The sequence below is a fragment of the Carassius auratus genome, chromosome 21 (genome assembly GCF_003368295.1).
Source record: "Carassius auratus strain Wakin chromosome 21, ASM336829v1, whole genome shotgun sequence".
Taxonomy (NCBI): domain Eukaryota; kingdom Metazoa; phylum Chordata; class Actinopteri; order Cypriniformes; family Cyprinidae; genus Carassius; species Carassius auratus.
The window spans coordinates 22,748,891-22,775,917 of NC_039263.1; the positions used below are offsets into that span (position 1 = coordinate 22,748,891).

Consider the following 27,027-nt stretch of genomic DNA (forward strand, 5'->3'; position numbering starts at 1 on the left):
CCACAGTGTTTCCGAAGTGAAGAACACCAAAGATCTAGTTTATCTTTTATTGCAGGTTGGTTTCTAGATGTACCGTAACCCTCCCCAAATTTAAACAAAATAAGCGGCATATAAACAAAACTTAATATGTTTTTTTTTTTTTCTGTAAGCAAATTCTCGTTCTATATTATTATATTTTTAACTGTATTGATTTTATTGTGATTAATTATATATGTATATGTATGTAAGTTATTATGTTGTTGTTCTTGTAATAATAATATATAACAACAAAATAATTCTACCATGTATATTTTTCTGTAAAAAATATTATTGGCAATAATAATCTTTTTTGTATTGCTGGTTATCATGCCGCCGCTAGGTGTCAGTATACACCAACTCGAAAACCCTGTAGGGGTCGGACATGACTGTAATACTGAACACTAACGAGGTTATCCACAGCTTTAGGGACTCACTTCAGTATATTCACTCACTTATGTCTGTGATCTCCTCCCAAATGTGTTATTCACACACATAAAGGCAACGGTATAATATAAAGGTCACCGTGTGTCATGGCATCTACTGAATAATCAAGTAAACAGATTGAAGTAATACTTTAAAGCCTTTTCTCTGGCTACATTCTCCCTTAGGTCTTCAAAAGAGTGAGAGTGATGGACTCTGTGTGTGAATGCGGAGTAATTATTTGAGGATTACCATCACCTCACCTTACAGAGATGTGGCCCCTCTCAAAATCCCACAGGCCCCTGTGACCCACACACACACACATGTTCTCAGATAGAGACGAGTGTGTGAGCTAGTGTGACCTTCATGCTGAGCTCTAGCGTTGATTTCTGATTTAGTGTCAATCCGCTGCGCTTGTCACGCCAGGCGAGGTGCTTTCCACAAGGTAATAGAAAAACTCAAGGGCAGGGAGAGAGAGGAGAGAGAGGGAGATGTAACTATCTGAACAACGTCTAAAGAAACAACAGAACAGTCCAAATGCAAGAGAAATTAAAGTAAGAATGAAGAAAAATGTGACCACTAAAAGTTAATTTACATTCCCTGAGGAAAATACAAATGTTGCCAGACAGAAAAAAAATTATTACTATCATTGTCATCATCATTATTATAAAACTCAGCAGTATACTATAATAATAGATCAATGTAAAAACAAAAAGAACAATCATAATTCAGTATGGATAAAGAATAATAAAGGAGATAACTATAAGTTTGAATAACTTCCTAATTATAATTGATAAGTCCAAACCTATCAGGATTAGCACACATGCAACAATATCTTTTATATCACTTCTGAACTTAAAGACAACAAAAATAACGACTTTATTCAACAATTTCTCCTCCTCTGTGTTATTATCTGCTGCGCAATTAGGAGCGCACCATGACGCATGCGTGAAGCGCTGCTGACGCAGGAGCCGCGTTCTGACGTAGAACCCGGATGCCCTGTGCCTAGTTTTCAGTCGGAGGAATGTGCAAGCGGTACTCTCGCGAACGCGAACTCCGGGTGGAGACTCACGTGGAAGAGAGGACTTGTTGAATAAATTCGTTATTTTTGTTTTCATTGCGCACAAAAAGTATTCTTGTGGCTTCATAATGTTAAAGTTGAAGCACAAGTCCATGGAATATTTTGACCTTTCTAGGCCTTAAAAGTTTTTGTTGTGTTGCTGTCTATGGAGGGTCAAAAAAGACCCTCAGATTTGATAAAAAATAACTTAATTTGTTTTCCAAGGATAAAATATGGCCTTAACTGGTTTGAAGCTGACATAAGGGTGAGTAAATAAAAACAGAATTTTCATTTTTGCGTGAACTATCTAATGCCTTGGTGTAGACATTAATATATTTATCCTTATAGTTATTGTTTCTGGTGTGAATGGGCCTTCAAGATGCCCTCAGTCACCATTATTATAACACAGAGGAACCATATAGCTGTAGTCACTTTCAGGAATTTTTTCTGTTGTTCCATTTGATGAAAGATTAAAACGCTGACAGCCAATCAGAATCCACCTGAATTTAAAGAGACATAATTTAAAGGACAAAGCACAAACATTTTTGAATAAATAATAAGTCATGGTTGGTTGGTGTGACCTAGTGTAGCCATGCCCCCTTTCAGCAGTGGGAAAATTGTCTTCTGCCTTCTGGTTTGTATTTAGATCTTAGCGATTTATGAATGGCTCCTTTTACAATCTTCCAGGTTTACTGACATTTGTTATGATACCTGCTTCAAACACAATGCTCATGATAACTATCATTAACTCTACATAAATAAATCCACTTCCCCGGCTAATTACTCCTTGAGAGCAATGCCATGGAAATAGCTTTACAGAGCTAAGATCAAAGACAGCATTCTAAAGACGGTTGCACACTTGTTTCTCTGGCTCATAAGGTCTATAGTTATAGTTACCCTTATAGTTATGCTTCTTGGATTGAACAGGTCTTTATTCAATATGCAAAAATCACAATTACTTTTTATGTTCACAAATATATAAAACACACAGCATCTGGTCATTATAGTGGCATTATGTTAGACATAAACAGTGAAATACCCTCTGTTTTCTGACTCAAGATATTCACTGTCTTCAGTTCAGAGAGAGAACAGGACAGATCATCCTACTCTCTCTCTCTCTCTCTCCTCTCTGCTTCTGTCCATCTGGCGAGAGCAGAATAGATGGTTATTCTAAAAGGTGCTGATTTCAGCTATAAACTGTTAGGGGAATGCGTGTGATGTTCAGTAAGGCTTTCCCATACAGAGACGGAGTAGAGAAGACAAACTCGTTTATGAGCAACACACAACCCTGTCCTCCTGTATTACTCACACACTAAATTCTGCTTTACACACACACAAACTAAAGCAACACTTCAGGGGATTTGTGTGTAGTGTGTGTTTTTCGCCTACCAAGCAAATGCAGGTGCAAATCTAGACTTTAAATCAATGTTGCACGTGCATTTTTTGAAAGTTGCATGAGCTCATCTTAAACCAAAAGGCAGTTCTCTAGCAACCTTGAACACAATAGCAACTGTATAGCAACCACCTACAACGATCACTTTGGTTTGGGCAAATGTATTTTGCAACCATTAAAAATGTATGCTCTATACGGCATGAATATGGGTTGTATGAATTAAATTTTAACGTAGTCCTCTTTGGATAATAAAGTGTCAATTGAATGCATAAACTTCAGAATTTGGGTGGAAGTACTATGTCATTGTTTTGCCTGCTGTTTTTTTTAATACTATGAATCTGGACATACTCTTTTTGACAAACTATATAGTAGGGAAGCATTCAATTTTGCATTTAGCAATCATAAAAAAAAAAAAAAAAAAAAAAAAAAACACTAGGCAAAAAAGTACCTGTATGACTTACTTTGGCCGAAATTCTGGAGTGCATATTCGATGGACACTTTACAGAGTCATGCAACTTTGCAGAAGTATGTTCGAATTATAGTCATAGGGCCTATATTCATAAGGTGCATCACTAATCATGTGCTAATTGCACTATGTTTTGTAGTATAAATAGTGGGAGTAGTGTGTTTGAAAATCATACTTTAAATACCTGGATGCTACACTTGAATAACCAAAAAAATAATAATAATAATAAAAGTGTGGAATGTTGAACACTTAATTCATTCAACTGTCGCAGCTTTAATTTAGTTGCAAAAGTTAGTAAATGTATAGAAAGGGTAATAGAAATGTATAGAAAGTCTATGTTTGAACTGAAACGTGTTGGCCATTAGCCTACATGAAATGCATCAATGCAATGATAATTCACCACATTTATGACTGATAAATCAGTTATGTAAATGGGAGAGACGGACTCAGTAATATACTTGCAGCAGGTGCACAATAACTTTTCGTACATGACATCACTGCTGGTGGGAGGGGGCCCATCTCGTTCTTTGCTGGGGTCTTTAAGATGTGCTGTACGCCACTGGATGGACTGGAGGTCAGCAGGCGGCCTCCGCGCCCCATTCTCCGCTCGGCTCTGTCGCGCAATGCATTGTGGAGGGTCAGCGTGCCCCTCTCTCGTCAGCGTGTGACAAATTAGCTAACGAGGAACGGCCTTCGCATTTCCACAAACTAATTAACCCGGCAGGTACTGAGACAAATTATAATATTTATGTAATATCATCTCGCATCTGTTTGCGAGAAGCACATCCGTATATCACCCGATCTCTCTTTTAGACGTGCGCGCTCACCAATACAACATGCTTCCTCACTTATTACACGTTCAAACAAGCAGTAGAACCACTTCTATTTCCTAAATAGGATTCTTGATTTTTAAACAATGACATGATTATTGCATAGCTCAGGCAGTGTGGATAATGGTCCATTGTATACAGTGCCTCAAGTCTTAGCTTTTAACCTCAACCTAATTTTTTCAATGTATAACAGAAGATTAGATTTTACATAAACGTATATAACAACGCTCTTGAATTGTGATTTAATAAGCAAATTTAATTAAATTCATGCAGATCATTCCAATCATAAATATGCGTCTGAGAATTAAATCGATCCCTTTTATTACCTATTCTATTCTATTATATTATATTCTTATGTTATAAGCTAAAATACATTTAAGTTAGCATAATTCTATTATGGCTGTATGAATTATAAATTATTTCATATATATGCATGATTGTAATAGGCTATTATCGCAGTGGTCTTAAAGACAGACAGTGATGGCGCGCTCTTGATATTGTATTTGGCTAAACCCTGATTTTTCATCTATGATGTCATAATTCAAAAGCCCGAGAGCCAATCAGAGATCGAGTTTGTGTCGCCCCCTGCAACATCTCCAAACGAGAAGAAAAACGTGGTGTTGGAAGAGATAATACTAGGTTGGATAACCCTTAATAAAGTTCAATAACAAGCCATAAGCAGACATTATAATGCAGATCAGTAGTTCGTATGCATTCCAAAATAATTATAAATATATGAAAATTGAGGTTTTACTTAGTTTCCAACTAATTTGAATGTAAAATAGGCCCGTTAAACATTAGACTATAAGTTAAAATAAAGTGTTACCTATTAATTAATCATCAAATAAATAAAGTTCTGTTTTCCCCACAGAATTCCCAAGAACAACAAGAAGACGAGAGGTGTCAATAATGACATATTGAAAATGATTTTATTTGTTAATTTACATTCAATCGTTATAAACATGTCCAGGAAACAAAACAGCCTTTAAGAATAAGATCAAACATTTAAGAAAGTTATATTGGTATAAGCACATACATGAACTGAGAACATATCACAAACTGACCGAATGAGAACAAGTTAAGAATGCGTTATCTACACAAAACATCTTATATAACAGCATATAACAAAGTCATACTTTTCTTTTAAATGACAGTTCCCCGTTGTTGTGTTGTTCTTTACCTTGGTCGGCACATGCAGTTTCTTCATTCTTTTTGAGACACTTTCCTTTCTTTCTTCCACCGAATCATAAAACAGTCCTAAAATCTGAACGATTTCTTTCATAATAATAATAATAATAATAATAATAATAATAATAATGATAATAACTAGTGCACCGTCTCTCACCTTTTTTCTCAAATGCAAATGTGCAGGATTTTTCTGTCCAGGTTGTTGACATTTTTGAATTTGCAAAACGAAAGTGCTAATAAATAAATAAATAAATAAATAAATAGGACATCATAAATAAATACATTTCGTTTTTATTTTCAGCCTATGATGCTTTAGGTTTTATTTCCATCTGGTGCGCACAGTTCATGTTTACTACAGGACAGTCGTTGGCCTATCCTTAGACTTCCTTGTGCGTCACTGGGCCAGAAATGACGGATGGACGAGAAACACGTTCAAAGTATTAGGTGAAACTCATGGACACTGTGTGCTCCAGTGCTTTGCGGCGCAGGGACGCGATGCTCGTCCCTCTCCAGACGTCAGTGTCCGGGGAGCTACACAGCTGAGGCGAGCCGGTCACGTTGGTGGGGCCAGAGAGCGACGCGGGCACCATGCCGGGGAAGGTGGGTTGGTAGAGGTGGGACTGGAGGCCGGAGCCGTTGGAGGACATGTTGGACAGGCTCATGGAGCTGGGCGGTGGTCCGGCGCCCAGGCTGCACTGGGATAGAGACTGTGCCATGGCTTGTTGTCGGCCTAGGGCGGGCGGTAACTGCAGCTGGGAGACTCCCGGCATCCCGGCCGCCGCCCATCGGGTGTCATTAGCGTGGAAAGAGCACAAGCTGTCGCCCATGGCTGCCGCGGCCGCCGCAGCGGAGCCAAACTGCGCTAGGCCGTGGTGAGTGGGCAGCAAAGTGCCGGGAGCGCGAAACACGTTGGTGGTCTTCTTGCGCTTCTTCCATTTGGCGCGTCGGTTCTGAAACCAAACCTGCGAGCAGAGGGAACAAAAAAAGCTGTCAGAAATGCTTAGATTGCGCTAGAATGGATGTAAAAGTGGGCATTTAATAATAGTTAGTTTAATAAACAGCAATGTTACATAGAATATTGCTCATTGGGACATCTTGTGTGACTAATACAATGTATTGGTGTTTTTGGTATATTTTACGTTCACTAAAATAAATCAAACAGAAAATAAAATAATAAATGCTCATTCTAAAACAAACACTATATTGTGTGTGTGTTTCTTAAACCATGAACATAAAGTTCTTGATGTCACATTATAGTTAAAAATCAATAAATGTTTTGGTATCTTGGTTCTACAACGAATAGTTCTAAGGATGCTAAAGAAATAGGCTAGATGCACAAACATGTACGTTGCACAAAAGAAAATTACAGATGGACATATGAGCAGAAATAGCATACATTTAAGTGAAAGTGAAAGTGAAAGTGAAGTGAAAGTGAACACAATAGAAACATTATTGAAGCATTGCTTATTCGTTTGTTTGTATGCTATCAGTGACATTAAAATAATATAAACAACACATTGAATATCATCTCAATTAAATAGTTCTGAATCAACCTTAATATATCAATTAACACTGTAGGGTTAGAAATTATTATTGGAGCAAGTGAAAATGCTATTTTAGTTTTTCTATTTTAAAACTGTCTTGTTTAATTCAATATGCTAATTAGCGTTTCTTTGTAATTAATTGTGAAATTTACTGAAGTACAAAAAGTATTTTATGAGATACATTAGCTCGAAATAGCTATCGCAAGTGTTCACTTCAGACTGTATAGCCAACATTTTTTATTTTAGTTTGTTTTCATTTTGCTTCTTTCCTTGATAAACGTCTCGACATCAGAAAATTGTGCTGTTAATGCTGCTTTAAATGATAAGGCATCATAATATTTAGACACTCCATGTGTTCGATTTAACAACACCAGGGCGTAAAAAGGCCCACCCTGGGCCGCAAAAGACGAACAGGGTGTTTATTTCCCGAGGTCCTTCAGGTTTATAGAGATCTCAGGCACGCTCACAATGATTAACGAGCAGATTTTGACCCAACGAAAAGGGGAGAAAATATGGAGGGGTTCATATTATATCCCCGAATCCCACTCCACGCAGCCAGCCGTGAAATCCGGCCTCAAATGCATTACACTTCAGAGGATAAAAGAAAATGCAATTTCTCATACCATTAAAAAAAGACAGAGCACCATCCGCGCGCCCGTCATCAAGACGTGCACGCTGACAGACCTATTTCACGAGAGCGCGAAAAATTCGTGCAACATTTTAGGAGATCACCGCGCGGTCAGCATGCCACTCTTTTATTTTTTATGTAAATACAATAGTTGGGGCAGAGTCTCAGTCCTGCTAATTATGATGGTTATACTTTTACGCAGAATAGTCTTCTTACGCATTGAGTTTAATAAGCCTGTTAGGTTATAAATAATTCTGAAATTGGTTAATAATAATGGTCTTGGTTTTATTGCACTATCAACTCGGAAAGCTATACATATATAATGAGGCACTATAGATCACGGACAGAGCGCTGGAATGCACACTTGTCTCGCGGGTTCATTTACCGCTGCATTCGCAGCTGACCACCAATCACAGCAGCAGCACGAGTCATAATCTTATAAAAGTGATTAAGATATCGGTCTGCTCCAATGGCTGAGATAACAATAATGGTATTGTAAAAGGAAGATGACCTGAACAATAAAATAATCATGAGAAGCGCGCCGCGTTTTAAATGGGCGCATTTTCAAGAGCCATGAAAATGTTTGCTAGCCTAAATAAACATAACCTGAATCAGATACAAATAGGCCTATAGAAACAGCAATACGTATATCATTATAATACATAAATAAAAGAAATAAAACCTATATGATGCGTAAAGGTTTACGGAGGCGTTGTATAAACACGATTTTAGAATCAAGGGGAATATTCGTTAGATTGGGATTAATATAATGTTTGTCTTATTTTTAACACAAAAACAAAAATAAAAAATGCTAGAAATAATAAAAAATAATACACAGGACATGCCTTTTCGTTTTAAACACCATTGGATGTTTACACCTAATATTAATATGAATTTAAGAGTTTTGTAATTTTTATTTATAATTGTTTTTTTGTTGTTGTTTTTTTATCTACGATAGAGTTCGCTCGGATATGTTTTCAATATTTAAAAGCATTTTAATAATCAGTTTTATTATTATTGCAATTATTTTTGTGCTCATGTAGGCTACTATCGACAAAAACATTACCTTTCGGCTCATCGTGTAAGTAAACAGAAATGCAAATGCAAAAAAAATGGTCTTCTTAAAATTAAATGACAACGCGTTTTCATTTCGTTATCTCTTAGACTTCGTATTTCTAATAATAAACATTAAGTTTAACAAATATCTAGCCTATTTATCTACCTAACTATTAAATTGGAATGCCCTTTATAGAAAATATAATCCGAATAATAATAATAATAATGTGTTGCTTTAAATGTATCGATTCACTTTTTTTATTTCAAACATCATGATGCAGACTATAATAACGCTTAATATTTTATGAAAATATCCCATATATATTGCACAGGATTAATACAATGTTAACGTCGATTTAACAATAATAGTGTGAATAAAATAATTCGAGACCTGTGTTGCTGAACGGTCTCCACCGGACTCACCTGCACGCGTGATTCCGTCAGGCCGATCCGCAGCGCGAGCTCCTCGCGCATGAAGATGTCCGGATAGTGGGTTTTGGCGAAGCTGCGTTCCAGCTCGTTAAGCTGAGCCGGAGTAAAGCGAGTCCGGTGCCGTTTCTGTTTCTGACTCTGCTGGCCGCTGGACTGAGTGGGGTTCTGTTGCTGCTGCTGTTGCTTCTCCTGTTCCTTACTGTTCACCGCCACACCCGGCGGATTGGATCCAGCACTGTTGATATCGTCTCCGGGGAGAAGGGTGGCCCCTTCCACTGCGTCGGAGACCGGGGCGAGTTCTCCGGGGTGGCCCGGGTCAGTTCCGCCGCCGCCCAGCCTGCATTTCAATGCCTCCCTGTGACCCAGAAGCTCGGCCGCGGCATCCTTCATCCCTGAAGCAGATAAAACAGGTCGAAACTGAGTGAGCTCATAATCTGCACCGAGCATTGCTGAAAAAAGAGAGAAGTGTTAGTGCAAGAAAAAAAATCACATTTCTAGACAGTCAAAGCAAGCACTTGTTTCATGCAAAAACTACCATTTGCTATTTGTCATTACAGCCACAAAGAGCAAATAATGAGGAAAAATTAGCCCACAACGATGTCATCTTTTAAAATACCTAATTCCATTTGATACTCCCTCAATTTCTTGGAAAACGTCTAAATCAAATTACTGCGTAATATAATAATAATGATTACTTTTCCAATGAATTAGTTCGCTTAAATCGAATTAAGATAAAATAAGAGACAAATTGTCAATTTTCTCTGCTTGATTTAGATGAGAAGAGTCCTCCAGCTTACAGTAGAGTTGCAGACCGGAGTTTGGCGTTGACAACTCACCGAGGCGAGCATCCAGCAGGTCGGCGTGCGAAAGCATCGCGCACCGCTCCAGGGCGAAATGCTTTTCCAAAAAAATCTCTATGACTTTAAACTATTTAAAAAATATATATGGCCTAAATGAAAGCAAATTCGGTTTGTGGTTAAAAAGGAGGTTCCTTGCATTATAATGTCCTTTAGAGAAACTGGGAGGCGCTTAATAGTTGAATGAACCCATGAGCCCCTTCAAATGAGAGCCAATCAGCGTTGAAGGCTGGAGGTGTCAGATGCGCGCGATGCCTCTCTTGCTGCCCTCCCAAGTTCATTTCTCCTCGTTTTTGATCCCGACTCCCAAATTATAACCTATACAATGACCTCTTTCAGAAAGCTATTCGAGAAACTCCCTCAGAATTTGTTTAATTGAGCGTGATGCCAGAACCGTTGATGGGGGCCCTTATTATTTGAGGAGAAACAACGAATTAAACTATTGTTATATAAACGTGTCATCCTTATCAAAGCCTTATGGTTTAGTAATGGCTTCCCGAAGTTTATTACTGGACTGAACGATTAAACCGCGAATGATACGAACTCATTTGATTTGCCTGGGTTTTACGCGTGTGCATTACATCCAAAAAACAATCTCCAGCGGGTTTTGCGGTTTAATTAAAAAGTTCCCCGAGATTTTCCACTATTGTCACTTAATCGTTAGTGATAATTTCGCGTTTCCTCGTGGAAAAAAACGCGGCCTTCCTGTCGTGCCATGTCCAACTCTCGCCATTTGGAGACGAAGTGAACCTCTTCTAATGTTTCTAGTAGCCCGGGGCAGCCAACAACAAAGTTTAGATTAGCCATACATCTCAAACCAGGGTAATTTTCAACATCATTAGGCTTTTATGTAATTAGTGCCAAATCTATAAGCTTTTTTATTGCGATTATTAGCGAGATCAGTATAAATTAGGGCTGATTTAGTAGTGTTTAGGCCCGACTGTCACGGCGGGAGGAACTTAAGAGTAAATGATATGTGAGCAAATTATGTGCATAATTCGGTGGAAAGTCAGAGTCAGAAATAGGCTTCCAGGGCTGATGCGCGCAGACACAGGGAAACCCCGCCGAAGCAAGGGGGAGTGCGAGGACTTTCGCACCAAAATAGATACATTTAGACTTTAAACACTCTACACTGACAAATTGTATTCGTTGCATTGATTTTTCATCCAATTGCCCCAAATTAACTTGATTTATTTCATGCAAAGACCACTCGAGTGCCAGTGCAGCCCACCAATAAACGAACCTGCATTTACACCAATTAACACAATAGCTTTTGTCACACGCGGAGCCGATGAAAAATATCAGACAACCAGCGCAAACAGACTCTAAGCAGATGTCAGTGGGATGGTTTAAAGAACTCCTTTATTTGCAAGAGTGAATGGTGTCTTTTCAGCGCGCACAAAGGACGCGTCCGAGCGAGAAACTTTCCACTCTTTTTTTGACAAGCCACCAATCTGCTGGTAAGAACAAGAGCGCTCGCTTCCAGACGCCGGGTCAGATGCGACTCTTGACTCGCCGGGGAAATGTATATGCCTCTCTGAAAATGAGGAAAGGAAGAGAGTGCGGATTCAATTTGGAAACAATTGTTCTTGCTCTGCGTTTTGATATCCGAAATGTCAGAGAAGGCGAACGAGGCACCGGGCGCGTAATGGAAGATCTCGGGTTTGTGTTCATCTCACACTTCGCTTTTGGCCAGGAAATAGACTGAGGCTTTCTGAATTGGGATGTGGATGTGGCTTTATAACAGAGACGTAAATATAAATCGAACGCGGTTGTGTTGTTTTACCTTGCCGGAGTTGTAATAATTTGATCCCCTTTTTCGTTTACAGACTACAAAATAAAAGTTCTTGAAAAGCACCTTCTCCAACGATAAGTTCTGGTTCTAAATGGAACCATTATTTTGTTTTTAAATTTGTACGATTTGATATTATTCACATGCATGGACTAACGCCTTTATCGCTGCTCACATTTGTTTTTGCCCGCGTATCGCAGCTAGAAAATCAACTGCATTGCCTCAACAATAACGATCATGTGAAATCATTACATTGTTTGTTCTGAACAGTTGCTGCGTGATTGATAGCGCGCTTCATTTTACGACTTTTCAATAGCTCGATCCTTTTATAGCTGCACAAACAGAAGTGAATCACTCTTCTGGAGGCACACGGTCATATTTAACGGACTAAAAGTGCGACAGACGCCTAACGATGCTTTCAAGGGGACATACGAATGAAGGGCTGCCCTGCACTTCATAAAACATGAACAAATATAGCGTGCAAGCTGTGACCTTCAATTAAAATTCTTATATCGTCTTACTGCTTGCTTTTGTCTCTATTCGGCTGAAAGAGCTTTTTTTTATTTTGTGCATCGGATCAAGTGGTTTTCCCCTAATAAATAAGTTTTAGATTGTTGCACACAAACGGAGCAAGGGCTGAAAACTGGCTGGCTGGAAATACATTGGCTTGCTCTAATGCAATTCATTTCGTCTGTTTACCTCGTACAAAATGTACAGATTGAATTTCTGTACACCAATACCCGGCCTGCCGCCAGCAAGGGGATTTCAAGCTTTATTTGTGAAACGCGAAGCGAAGCAAAACATTTTATTAAATGCATTTGAGGGGGATACACAACTGTTTCCTGACCTCACCAGTAATGAAAAAAAATCTCTAGGTTCTCTGAGCTGCAGCAAAAGGTGGTGATCACAACTAAAGTTCAGGAATCAACACAATAAAAAGCTACAAATCAAAACGCATAATACGACCAGCACACTACTTTAGTAACTTTACCATTAACAAAACGAGTAATAGGCTAATTTAAATAATAATAGGCTATGTATTATATATTTACACTATGGTATATACAACATGCACACGAAAAACAGCTAACAATGTAAATATATAACCACTAATAATATTTGTTATTGTATCACCAAACAATCAGCCCAAAAACAGAATCAGAGAATTTTCCCAAAATATTTTTGAAAATATTTTCCTTCAAAAAACGGATTTAATGCACTAAAACGATCAAATCAAAAAAAAAAAAAAAAAAAAAAATATATATATATATATATATATATATATATATATATATATATAAAACATCTGGCTAATTGAAGTGACGTTAACACAAATGCACTGACCTCGTTATATTTAAGTTAAAACAGTAATAATACTAACTTTAATAAACCTATATATTTGTAATGTTGTAATAATAGCAAAAGCTTATATCCTATGGTTAAATTTGTGTGACGTTAAAGCAAACATACTGCACTATCCCCGTAATATTTAAGTTATAAACAGTAATAACCCTATTTTTATCACTTTAATATACATAATATGTATTGTCTATAAAAAATAAAGGAAGTAGTAGTAACACATCTATAATGTTCACTAATTTTCTAAGACGCAGTGATTACAGAAGTTATGCATCAGTGATAGCCTACTGAGTGTGTCACGAGAGAGAGAGAGAGAGAGAGAGGGGGGGGGGGGGGGCGAGAGAGAGAAGGAGGGTAATTTGGGAGGTGATTCAGAAGCAAAGCTGAGTTGCATCTCTCTCCCAGCAGATAGCGATAACAAGCTCGCATCAATCTTACGCTGCATATAAATAAAAATAGACAAACAAACAAACTCGCGCCCTGCAAGTTAATGCGGCGCATCTGAGTGGAAAGTAGACATTTTCACGCGCTCTGGAGATGAGGAGTGACTTTTAATAAAATCACAAGAAAAACAAATGTAATTCTGAACGCGGTCTGGAGCTGAGAGATTTCTGCTCCCTCGCTCATTGTGGAGGGATTTTCATCGAGTCTCATGGCCTTCATTTCCAGCATCACATCTGTCCCGCACGCGCACTGACAAGAAGGACACATTTCCAAACATGCATGATTTTGCTTCTCCACCAGCACACAAACACGTTTCAATTCAAGCCAAATTATAGCTACATACAGACTAATAATCACTAACCCTAACCAATCGCGCAAAAGGAAGCATTTTATATTAACAATATATATTTTATTTTATATGATTAAATCTTATTATATCACATAAATGGTGACCTATAAAGACTAAAAAAAAGAAAAAAAAAAGACTTTTATAAATGACTACTGATTACTATCAAATAAAACAACCATGTAAAACTAAACAATAAAACCAACCTCGAAGTCATTCACATTAAAGTGGTGGACGAAAAAAAGTTTTTAAGTGCACTACTCTTCCCTTCAGGGACGGATATAGGAGGTTTTGTCAGATTTATCCAAAGTCTGTAAACATATTTTGACTCCAAAATGTTGCATAATCACATTCTTAGTTAATTGCATAATTGTTAAAGCAACATATCTGCAATAACTATAAAATAATAAAAAATAAATTATATGGCATTGGCACGTATTTGTAAACTTCTCCTGTCCTCAAAATAATAATAATAAATTATATGTTTTTATTATATACATATAAATATACATGATTGAAATAGTTGAAATAGGTCTATAATTAGGCTAGGTTTAAAATGAAATAGTCCTTAAAAAATATGTAGCATATTTACATTCCTACTGACTCTATAACAATAAATAATATTAAATATAAATTATATAAACTATATTATTATTATTCATTTTATGGAAAATATTTGACCACTTCTTTCAAGTTAGCCACTTTGTACATTTTGAGTAATTTTTCTCCTAATACACACGTTTGCTGGCTTCATTCAAACAGTTATTAGTGATTTGAAGTCTCACTGTCCTTAAGGGGGTCCACACAACATAAACAAACCTGCTCCGCACACATATCCGTGCAGCTCTTTCTCCTCACGGCGGAATGTGTTTCACGGGGCGTCTATATTCACTCATTTAGAGAATTCTAAAGAGAAAATCGATCGTCCGTCTGCAGAAATGCCAGTTTAACAAATTAGATTCTTGTTTCGTGCAGGTGATGCGGTGACAGTCGGGGGGATAAAAGGTAATAAGTTGTTGTGTTTTAGCTGGAGGAGGAGGAGGAGGAGGAGTGATGAAGAGTCCCCCCCCCCCATCCATCAGGTGCTCGGTTCCTCCGGTCGCGCGAGCAGACTCAGGTAGCGCGCGCCCGTCGCTGCATCTCATGCTCCAATTAGAGGCGCTGCCCTCCGAACGGACTCGATTAGACCGTGATTTATCCGAAAGAAATATAATTATGGCTCCAAATAAAATAATCAGCATTGAAGAGCGATTTCCTTAACGAGATGGAGCGGTTGGGTGTCACGGAGTGGCGGCGCCTCATTAGCGCTATAATGAGGCTTCGGGGTGAACCCGATAATTATCGAAATCTGTAGAATGAAGACCGAGCCAAATGGAACCCGAATTCATCTGCTCCTTCGGCAACAACAACAACCCCGAAACACATTTCAAAACGCACTGTATTAGGCGGACCTAAGACGCGACTGTGTGATGAACCGGACAGAAATCCCTTCAATTATTTTTCACTGAGGAAACACCCATTGAAAAGGACAACATTAAAACAACACCTAATCACAACAGTGCAACGCTATGTGGAAAGCCCTAGACAAAAAAATTATATTTGCGTTATACACCGCATAATTTATATATATATATATATATATATATATATATATATATATATATATATGCTGTCGAACCATTAATCACATTCAAAATAAGTTTTGTTTACATGTGTAATGTCTATTGTTTTGTTATGTATATATATATATATATATATATATATATATATATATATATATACACATTTATATAGATTTATGTATATATAAATACACACACATGCACTTACATATATGACAAATATATTAAATATATTTATATTCAATATATAATTATATGAATACATAAATAAATACATGTAAATATTTTCATCAGAAGTAACTTACATTATACCTGGGCCAAAGATGATTTTTAGTGGATTAATTTGTGATTATCATTTATCAATCACAGGTGGCCCATCACAAATATTCAACAAAGTGTCTAAACAGTTCAGTCTTTTTTTAAAAACAGTATTTCTATTATTTAATTAAAACAAAAAATTATGAAATGTCTTGCTTGAAAACGGTTTATGTCATCTCTTAAAAATAAATGCCACTTGGTTTTATTACCTTATGTATGGTGTTTGCTTTTGTTATTGAATGCAACAATATACATTCGCATTTAAGTTTGATTGTCCAAATAGTTTTAGGGCCACTTTAAATAGAAAACAATACATAAGCATACAGACAACTGAAGAGTACGGTTAAAAAAAAAAAACTCACCTATATGATATTTCACCATTTACTTTGGCAATGCTGATTGTAATAGCTGAGAGACTGGCAAAAGCTTGATGCAATCTCTACCAGAGGATCAGAAATAGGCCTTCCATTATCAAATATTCATAGCTAATATAAAATGACAGACATTCATAGCCTACAAAATACACCCTGAATTCAAATGATGTAATTATGTTGAAATTGCAGAATATGCATTTGTTATTCCAGCAAATAGGTCAAAGCAGCCTTGTGCACTTGCTTGCATGAGAGGATCTGGCCAGCGGAGGTCAGTGTCCTTTTAGGAGAGCTGGAAATATATTCTCATCATATATTAGTTTTTCATGCTATACCTGTCTCCCTCTGCATGTAGGAGAGAAAATCCTGTCCCCGTGATTGACATCCAGGTTCTTTTTCTGTATTAATTACTGCAGTCCTACGAGGAGGGAAACATATGGCATCTTATATCAAAACAAAGGCTACTGTTTTACATATTAATTCAGCTTTGTGTAGTCACACATACCTGCAGCAGGAATACATTTGAAATGCTTACAAGAAATCAAAGATGTGTCAATTTTTTTCCTTTCCAGTAGGCGAAGCTCTTATCTAAAAAAAGTAACACTATAAATGGACTGAAGATAGAGCTGAAAAAAAAAAAAAACAGTATTCAATAATAACTATATGCATGAAGGAAACAGAAGGGTTTGAAATAATAAAAAGAAACTTTATTTCATGATTGTGTAAATGTGATCACAGAAGGCTAGGAAGAAAACAGTGTCATTAAATTATGAATCAATATAAAACTTGAAATTAAAACGGAAACATAAGCAATTTGTAAACACATCGCATTGCTTCTGAAACGCTTAACAGGTCAGAACAAATGGAATGGACACTTGGGATGTCAGTGTGTTCGTCAGCGTCTGTGAGTGTTTATTCGATCGTGTCATCATCCTTCCAGCTTGACTGAATCTAAAACAGTTCTAGCCTCCTTGTATTCTTCCATCTCAGCCAGTTCCTCTTCCGTTTCCTGAAAATAAAAACAGTTTGAAGTCATTGCCTGCATCTGGAGTGTTAATGAATATGAGTAATATTTTGTTAATTAAATATGAATAAATACACAGTAGAAAATGATGCATCTTACAACCCTAGTCATTTACAAATATCATGAATTATATAAATATAATTAGATTAAACCAAATTTTAGTCAAAATAAAAATGCAACATTTAACAAAATATTTACACTTATATACACAACCATCTAGGTGTTTAACTGCCCAAATAAATTTAAAGCAATTGTCTACAGAGTGGGAGATTTCCATCCAGTTGGATTTAGTAAATCAGATCACAGTAACACAATGAAAGGGACTAACTACATGACCAAAAACAGCTAATTCACTCAGCGAACCTGTCAGATAATCACACACACAGCACTTCAGACAAACAAACACACTCACACACGTAACACAGTGTGAAAATGTAATGGAGGCAGTGAGAAGAGTAGGTCATATCAATGCTAATCGATCGACGACGGTTTCTATGGAGGCCATTGCCGTGACAACATTACTAATGAACTGAAATGAGTGTGTGTGAAACCTCACTGAGCTGCGGCTGGCGGGAAGATTTACTCTGACACAAAATGGTAGAGGCTTTAAAAAACACATTTATCGAAACTCACACAAACAGGAGATGCCACAGCGAGGGGGGGGGGGGGGGGAGTCACAGATTTGTTTGATGTTAATTAATGTGGCCCCTGTCATCATCTACTTCCTCTATTCGGCAACAACCGGAAGTGAACAGCACACAGTTTTCCCCTGAACAGATAGTTCTGCCATGTCAAGGTGTCCAGTGCTTAACACTGACCCAAAAACCTGGAAGCTGCCTGGACACAAAAATGTCCTTCTATACAATATTCACACTATACAAACTCACCTTCTGGTTCCCCAAGACGCAGATGAGTTTATTTCATCACAGGAACAGATTTGGAGAAATTTAGTATAATATCACTTGGCCACCAATGGATCCTCTGCAGTGAATGGGTGCCGTCAGAATGAGAGTCCAAACATCACAATAATCCACACCACTCCAGTCATTCAAGTGTTAACATCTTGTGAAGCAAAAAGCTGTATGTTTTTAAGAAACAACTACCATTACATGGATATTAACTTAAACTACTGTCTGAATCAGGGGAGAAATATGCACAGATCAAGCAACATTTACATGTGGAAACAGTTTAAAAGAGTTCTATACAATTATGTTGGGAGGGTTTTGTGTGAGAGGACGACATGGGATAGACTTTTCCACTAAAAGAAGCGTTACCATGCATTATGGACTCATGGGACGTTAACTGATGGACTGGAGTGGTGTGGATAACTTGTGGATTATTGTGATGTTTTTATCAGCTGTTTGGACTCTCATTCTGACGGCACCCATTTACTCCAGAGGATCCACTGGTGAACAAGTGTTGTGAGGCTAAGTTACTCCAAATCTGTTCTGATGAAGAAACAAATTCATCTACATCTTGGATGGCCTGAGGGTGAGATCATATTCATTTTAGGGTAACTATTTCTTTAACAGTGCCAGTGAGTTCAAAGCTTTCAGGTGGGTCAACATCTGAAACAGTGTGTGCGTTTCATATTCTCACCAACAGTTGTTGCAGTTCAGCGTGGGCTATGGCTAAACGACGATGGCAGTCAGGGATCATCATTCTTGACTCTTGCAACACCTCCATCTGTTGAAGACACATTTAAGAGACTTTACTGGCTCTGTACTACGACTAAACTAAAAGACACCTTATTTCACATAAAACCCCGGAACATCTCTCTTATTCTGAGAGAGCATTTTATATGTCTCTATTACTTCATCAAGCATTTGAAGGAGCTCACTGGAAAACGCCTTGTTGAGTGAGTATGTAAGTTCTTGGTACCACCTCCATCAATATCTAATTTGTATGACTATCATTATATATGAAAATGTGTAAGTCATGACAGAATTGTACATTTTAACACAGAGCTATATATGCATTCACTCCAGACAGAAGGTGAAGAAGACAAAGAAGCAAAAGAGAGAGAGAGAACATGGGCCACTACTCCTTGAGAACCTCTAAATTAGCAGCATGTGTTGTTAATTACAAAAATCCTCTAAAGTTACATAACGTCATTAATTTTGCATCAGCACATTAAAACTCATTAAAAATCGGCCTGATTTCACCCACAGCGCTGCCACACTGAATCAGCTCGGTCTCTTCCACCGTTAGCAGAGCAATTCCTTCAACACAGCAGAACAACCAAGTGGTCCTGGCAGTATAGCGTTCAGATATTAATACTGATGACTTACTCTCTTTACAGTCTAAGAATTCTCTACGATCCAGCCAAATGCTAAATGTGACTAACATTGACTTCAGCGTTGCTGGTCAGTTGGCTGGTATCTTTTTTATAACCATACCAAAATAAGCTCTAAATAAATATTATGATCTTTTCAGTGAAATATTTACCATCATGAGTTCATATGAGGTGCCTAATTTTTCGTTGTTGTCGACAATGCCAAAACAATAGAATTAGTCTAGTACATACTATATGATGCACAATGAACGGTCACATATATTTTAATTAAAAATAAAGAAATGGATCCCTGAATGGAGTTGCCTACTGCTGCATTTTCCATCACTTTTGGACCCCAAACGTAGCACTTTTATGGTTCTATTATTTTATGAGTGAGTCTCAAGTTTCTCAACAGAGCTGTTGTTTCAGGTAGTTTATTCTTCTTACCTGTTTCTTGATTAAATACTCATCTCCTGCCTCTGCCTTGAGACGCTCAATCTTCTCTTCCTGCTGCTTTGCCTCCTTTATGTACAACACCTCCTCTTTGGCCAAACTGAGAGAGAAAGAAAAACAAGAATGAAAATAGATAGTGAGAGGTGAGTTTTGCTCAAAAAAAAAAATTCAATACTTGTTTGTCGATCCGATGCTGTCAAGAATTTACCCCATGAAGTCAAACAACTAGCCAACTTGGAGATCTCTCAAAATACAAATAAACTACTTTTAAGGGCCTAAAATCAGAGAACCAATTTTAAATTTAAGTTTCACATTACTAACTTTTTTTTTTTATTGCATTTTACACTAATAAAAACAATGCAAGTATAGTTCAGTTAGGTTGATAAACATAATACAACAAAGATGACAACTAAAATGCAGACAATATTCTGGAAATTAAATACACTACCATTTAACAGTTTGGGGTCAGTAAGATATTTTTTTTTTGGGGGGGAATTAATACTTTTTATTAATCATGACTGCATCGAATTGTTCAAAAGTGATAGTAAAGTCACTAAAATGTTTCTATTTTAAATAAGTGCTGTTCTTTTGAATTTTCTATTTTCATCCTGGGAACACAAATATGAAGCAGCACAGCTGTTTTCAACACTGAATGATTTCTACAGGATCAAGCGACAATGAAGAGTGTAGTAATACAAAAATTTTAAGTACTAAATTACATTATATATTCAAACAGAAAACAGTTCTTTTAAACTGTACTTATATTATACAAAAGTACTGTTTTCACACCATTTTTGATCAAAGAAATGCTGCTTTGGTAAGCATAAAATATTCTTATCTTAATTATCCCAAACTCTACAAACTTGTAACAACATGAACTGGTGAAACACACTCAGACAAAACAAATGCAAGATGCTAACAGACTTCTTTAAGATTCCTCACAAGACTAAAACCCATTAATGGAACACCTAGCTATATATTCTACTGTAAACACCCTTTCCAAGTCTCTTGTCTTCTTCCTCCTTCTTAAAGACATGTACTGTCAATCTCAGAAAAGCTGCATGCTTGTTAGCCATGGCACTAAACTGCATCAGCTACTTCCTGATCGCTATGCTAATCTGTCTCCGTCTCCCTCACACACACTCACAAAGACACTGTACTGCCCCTACTAGGATTAATTGATCATCAATTTAGTCCCTAATTTGGACCAAGTCAGGTGGCAAATGGGCCACTTTTGCTTGATTGTTAGTGAAAACGCAGAGCGAGTACATTGATAAATTTTGATTATTTATCAATTATGGCCAAATGAACTAAATGCACTGAATAAATTTGCGGCCTGATTGCCGTAATGGAGTTTGAAAATATCACTATTGATAATGATTCTAGCTAATAGCCGCTTTCCGTCTGCGGCCTGCTCGCTTGTCGGGACGACATGGCGTTGCGGAATTCATTTTTCATAAAATCAGCCGTGTATGTGCGTGTGTGTTAGACAGAGAAAGAGAGAGAGAGAAAGTAGGAGACACTTCTCCATTAATCAAACATACTGCCAGCCCGGGCTGCATGCCGTAAGACTCATCTCCGCCTGTGACAATATGTCATATTTTACGTCAATTACGCTGGTTTTAACAGGCTTCAATCACAACGCCCTGGTGCAATTCACAACATATGCTCAAGGTAAGGCTTTCTCTGTTATGTGCACAAAAATGAGACCGCAGGAAAAAGAGAGGGGGTGCAAGCATTGAGGAAGCCAGAGGGGTGGAAAGACCGGGGTGTAGCATCATTTTAATAAAAGTGAGGGACAGGCTAATGAAAAAGTGTCATGCTGATGTTAATTTCTTGTTTCTGCGGGGTGATGGGGGAGCTGCTTATAGCAGGGGCGGAGCTGGGCAGCTGTAAATGGGGCTGCCAGGGCTGCTTCCTTCAGCTTAATGGAAAAAGCATCTCTCTGGAAAATAGAGAAAAGAATTAGACTCGACACACACATTCTCTCCCCTCTAATACTGTATTTTTGAGGTGGCGGGCTGGCGACGAGACCCGGTGACAAAAGCAAATTACGTCTGTCATTTTATTAAGTGCATCCGCTGAGCTAGGCCAGAAAACAACGACTGGAATACATCACCAAAAAGAAAAAAAAAATTGGGTAGTACGGAAACGGTGGATCGAGAAGACGACGACGAGATGTGGAATTGGCAGGTGGTTCTTTTAGACCAACACCATCCGGCTGTCAAAGCCAAAACGGAGAGAAAATTCTGTAAAATATTGAATTTCTTTATAGGATGAATGTATTGATATTTGGTGAGACGTTTGGACTAAATGCTTCAGACTGAGCAGAGAACACTATTGAGTTGGCATGAGATCTTGACCGCTTCATAGGGCATTTCAGGAAGCCCCTGGAGGCATTTGAAGACGTGGAGTTCAGGGATGCAGCAGTATGAGAGGAGCTTGACCTGAAAGGGTAATTAACTGACATTACATGCACCCACATGTACTGCAGCAGCAGGTCTTACAACATGTAGACACGTCACCTCAGGATAACTCTTCATGGCCCTGCATCACCAAACAGTGAGAGAACAGGAGTCACTGGTGGAAAGATGACCACTTTACAATATGTCATTTAATAAAACTGTCCAGCAGCAGTTTCACAGAAACAGTGTGGTCACACAAAAAAAAAAATTACAAATAGCAGTGCCAGAATCTCTGGCATAACCACGTTAAAAATGCCACTTACAGTACCATACCGTAAAAATGTCTCTGTAAACTTACAGTAGAAAAACATTAGATGTATGCCAGAAATTCACCTTAAAATACATTGACAATATTTCAGGTATTACAAAATGACTGTATATTTTACAACTACTATTTGTGTATTTCATTTAGTTTTGTAATGTTTAGATACAGTAATCTACTTGAAGCACCAAAATCTGCATTGTACCTTAAAATGAACTGATAACTGCCATAATAATACTAGTTCTTGTACTACAAAAGCCACGTGATAAAATTCATGATGAACTCATAAGATAATGCAATATCTAATTATAACTATCCTGTTATAACTAAATAACAGGAAATTAACAAAAATAACCTAATGTACATTATTGATAGCAAAAATAAGAATCAAAATTGTCTATATAAAATATAATCATGTGTATTGCCGAAGGCGGAATTTCTGTTTATTTATTTATTTTTACATCAAAAGATTGTGTCATTTGTGGTTTTTATTGGCAAAAACCATGAATATGCAGTTATAATGTGATATCTCATTGTATACACTAATGTATTTTAGAGTCTGTACCGCCGCTCCCTAGTCACAGAGTACGCAGTTTGGTTAGGGCACCAACTCTCAGTGAGGAAACCATCCCAGTTGCTCAAAAAAACCACCTTGACACGCCATTCCCATATCAGCACATGCGACTGCACGCACCTCATGTTTGCTCATCAATGCAAATGATCATAACTGATGGACAACTATGCCAGTTTAAAGAGATCACCAATCCGCTGCCAAGAAAAACAAAAAAGAAGAAAATGAAGCCCATGCATCACTTTCAGGTGCATTCATAATCCTGTGAAACTTTTTTGGTGTTTTTTTCACCACCACCAACTCCTCCAATATTCTCTCTGAGTTTCCATGTTCCTTACGGATATTAGCCATGGTTTTAACACAACGGTCTTGCCATGGAAACCATAAATTATCAATGGTTTTGTTACTTCTAATAATAATTTACAAAGTATTAAGATAAAAAAAATGTTGTGGTTATAAAAACAAACCTAATACAACAACAGCCTTTTAAATGACTTAAAATGCATTATATACAAACAATGAGGCAACCATGCTGAACTTTTATATTTTATTAAAGTTCTCTTTTGATCTCTTTTTTCTGTAAAAAAGAAAAAGACAAATCAGATCCTGAAATATTCTGACGACATTTATAATTGATAAAGCATATTAACGGTTTTAATTTTAAACATTTGGCAGACACTTTTATTCAAGGTGACTTGCATTGCATTCAAGGTATATCACTTCATGTTTTCCTTTGGAATTGAACCTGAACTTGGCCATTGCTAGTGTAATGCTCTACAGTTCCAATTCTGCTATTTTTTTGTCAAACGTTGGACATTATATTCCCCACGTTCACAATATTCCAAGGAACCTCTGTGTTTACACAGACAGGATAGTATTTCAACATAGAAAATTATATTTTATCCTATATTGACAGTATCAGGCATCATGTTTTCCTCATATCAGCACTGGCTTTCATTGTAAAAACAAAGACAATATTTGACCATACAGAACAAAAAAAAAAAGATCATCCATGAGCCAAAAGCAGGTGAAGATATAAAGTGAAGCTAGTGCAAACATACAAACCGACTTAAAATGAGTACTACATGTGACCATCAAGCAGCCCACACCTCACGGGCCTGACAAATGAAGAAATGCAATTCAGCAATACAGCGTTCAGAGGTGGACAAAATCAATTATCTGACCTGGAGCCGAGAAGGCCCAGTCTGAGTGAATCGCAGAGGCCTGTGCTCGCATGGGGAGAGAATCTGAGACAAATCTATAGAACCTAAAGACCCAGCTGAAAGAAAACAAAGCAGCTCGCACCGCTCGAATCAATACCAAGGCTGGGCCATCCACATAGAGAGCAAAAAACAGATGGGAAATCCAGAAGAAACATGTCTGAGACACGAACCATGTGTCTACCATTGCTGGGCCTGACAGCGGGAATGTTCCATCATAAAATCATCAATCGACACCAACAGTGCCCACGACGCAATAAGCAAATTCAGCATAAATGAATTCAGACACCAAGACGTGATTGGTCCCTTATGTGAACATCAGCTGAGTTTGACAGGCTGAGTGTACGGTTCTTATTGCTGCACGGCTCATTACGATGTTGTCTCCTGTGTTGGCATGGTGTGAGAGTTGTTTCCTAACCCTCTCTCTTTCTCAATCACACAGAGAATCATTCCCACACTTCCATTACCAGCCCTATCAAACAGGCCCATCTCAATCAGGCCCTCATCTGGTCAATCAATGCAAACAGCAGTCAGGTGGGGATTGAGAAGAGATAAAGGAGGGGTGAGGAGAGGATAGGATGAGCCAAGATCAGAGACACTCACAGAACACAAATGACCAACTTTAATACCAGTCTAGCATCTGTTAAAAGCTTCTACAGTCCTGGTTATACTGGGGACTGTAGGTTGTACAGACCAAAAATAATCAAAGTCATTGGGATCATATGTAGGTCACAGGTCATATCTGAAGCTACAAAGTTTGTGCTTTCATCCTAGATTAAAAAAATAAATAAACTAAAACTATAAAATAAAACAAACAAAAAACGTGTGTTGTGTGTGTGTATACACACACACAGATATATATATATATATAAAACTTAAAAATAATACAATTCAGTATTTAGTAACTTTTATATATTTTAATAAGCACAGATAAAAATAGCTTATTTTATTTTTAGATTAATAATATCTGTTACGCTGAATGACAATGGAACATTATTTTACCTTTGTATAAACATTTTAACAAAATATATTATTGTTAACTCATACAATATGCTTTCTATGTATATAAAATTACCTTTGTACATTTAATTTGATGTGTGCACTAAAATGGGACGTCTATCCTTTGATCCATTTACACACACACACACACTCAAACATAAAATGCATTAAATACATATCTTCTGTAAAACACATACATACATAATACATATAAAACATAATTAACTTATTCAATAATCAGCAATTACATCTTCTACACGACTCAGAAATCATATTACACCATTCTTGATTATGTTTAATTATAGGCCAGACAAACACACACACACTGTCTGACAGGGTATACAAATATTTAATGCATGTTGCATTAACACAGCCTCAAATTCTTCATTCAATCCCTTATTAAGATGCATTTGTCATTTCTATTATGTTGGACTCATGAACTAAACACATAAAACTAATTTAAATCAACAAATAACACCTATGAGTTGCATAACATGTGCATTCACTGCACTGTAAGTGACCGGAATATTCAGCTTCTGGATAATGCTGAAGCAGCTGCCAGAGCAGCGGGCTGTATTTACAGCTTCTGCCTAACGAGGACACTCATCTGCGGCGTATGCCCGTAGAGGGGCGCGGTGAATCCGCGGCCTTGCGCTGGTGACATTAGCACACTTCAGAAATAAGATTTCTTAGCTTTCTTACCGTTTAACCACCCCAGTCTTGATTTTAATTTGCCGTATTCTTGGATCCGCCATTGATCGTGTTGTTTGAAACAGTGCAAACGGAAGATAAAGCGGATAAATATGTTTATAATAAAAGACGCGCAGCCGAAATTAGCCTGTTAGCATAGACGCACCAACACAACAGAAAATGTACGCAGGCGCAGATGAAGCAGAGCGAGCGCGTGACAGTCCCAAGATCAACTCATAAAGCAAATGTATTTGTTTATTTATTTTTACTACATTTCATAATGTTATTTAAGTAGGCTGTTTGCCAATAAATAATCGATAAAAATAATAAAAAATTATAATAATAAAACAAAAATAAAAAATACCACCAGCAACATAAATGTTCATTGTAATTAGCAGTGGTAGTTATTTTAAGTAGGCTTATCTATGAACGTCATGTAAATGTCATAGTGTACATGTACATGTACATACAGTAATCATTCAATAACATAAATAGTATATAAAAGTACCATGGTATTATGTCTTTCTTAACCTATCTTCTTTTACTGCTGATTATTATCAATGAGTTTGATATTTCTACACGCTAACCCATATAAATCATATGCAGCTATTACTAATAATACAATTGAACATTAAACAGATCTATTAGTAAAAAAAAAAAAAAAAAAAAAATACAGCATAACTTATATCACTGGCCTTTCTTATTTATGTATTTTACTATTTATGGGGACTTATTAGGTTAGGCTTGAAGTGATAAAATACTGAAAACTATTTCAATAATAGTAATTCTACTACTATTACTACTACTAATTAATATTATTAAAACACTTATTTAGTAATAGTTACTTTATAATTGTAATTGTAATAATTACTTAGAATGTTATTACTATTGTTATTTTAGATATTATTATACATATTTTACATG

General features: G+C 37.1%; 2 protein-coding genes across 8 annotated transcripts; both read right to left on the minus strand.

Moving 5' to 3' along the window:
- Positions 1–5,100: 5,100 nt before the first annotated feature.
- On the minus strand, positions 5,101–16,764 carry LOC113038984 (homeobox protein orthopedia B). 7 transcript variants are annotated; one of them, XM_026196816.1, is made up of 4 exons: positions 16,650–16,764; positions 16,480–16,562; positions 9,027–9,427; positions 5,101–6,337 (listed from the first exon to the last, which is right to left on the minus strand). In XM_026196816.1, the coding sequence occupies exons 1-4, from the start codon at positions 16,664–16,666 to the stop codon at positions 5,816–5,818; spliced, it is 1,023 nt and encodes a 340-aa protein (XP_026052601.1). In that variant the 5' UTR covers positions 16,667–16,764; the 3' UTR covers positions 5,101–5,815. The 7 variants fall into 7 exon arrangements, with proteins under 7 accessions (XP_026052601.1, XP_026052605.1, XP_026052606.1 ...); XM_026196820.1 differs by adding an exon at positions 16,136–16,212 and having other exon boundaries at positions 16,480–16,705; XM_026196821.1 differs by lacking the exons at positions 16,480–16,562; positions 16,650–16,764 and adding an exon at positions 16,136–16,461.
- A 65-nt stretch (positions 16,765–16,829) lies between these two features.
- On the minus strand, positions 16,830–26,302 carry LOC113038985 (tubulin-specific chaperone A-like). The gene is made up of 4 exons (XM_026196822.1): positions 26,116–26,302; positions 19,891–19,996; positions 18,768–18,854; positions 16,830–17,153 (listed from the first exon to the last, which is right to left on the minus strand). The coding sequence occupies exons 1-4, from the start codon at positions 26,166–26,168 to the stop codon at positions 17,073–17,075; spliced, it is 327 nt and encodes a 108-aa protein (XP_026052607.1). The 5' UTR covers positions 26,169–26,302; the 3' UTR covers positions 16,830–17,072.
- Between the last annotated feature and the right edge of the window lie 725 nt (positions 26,303–27,027).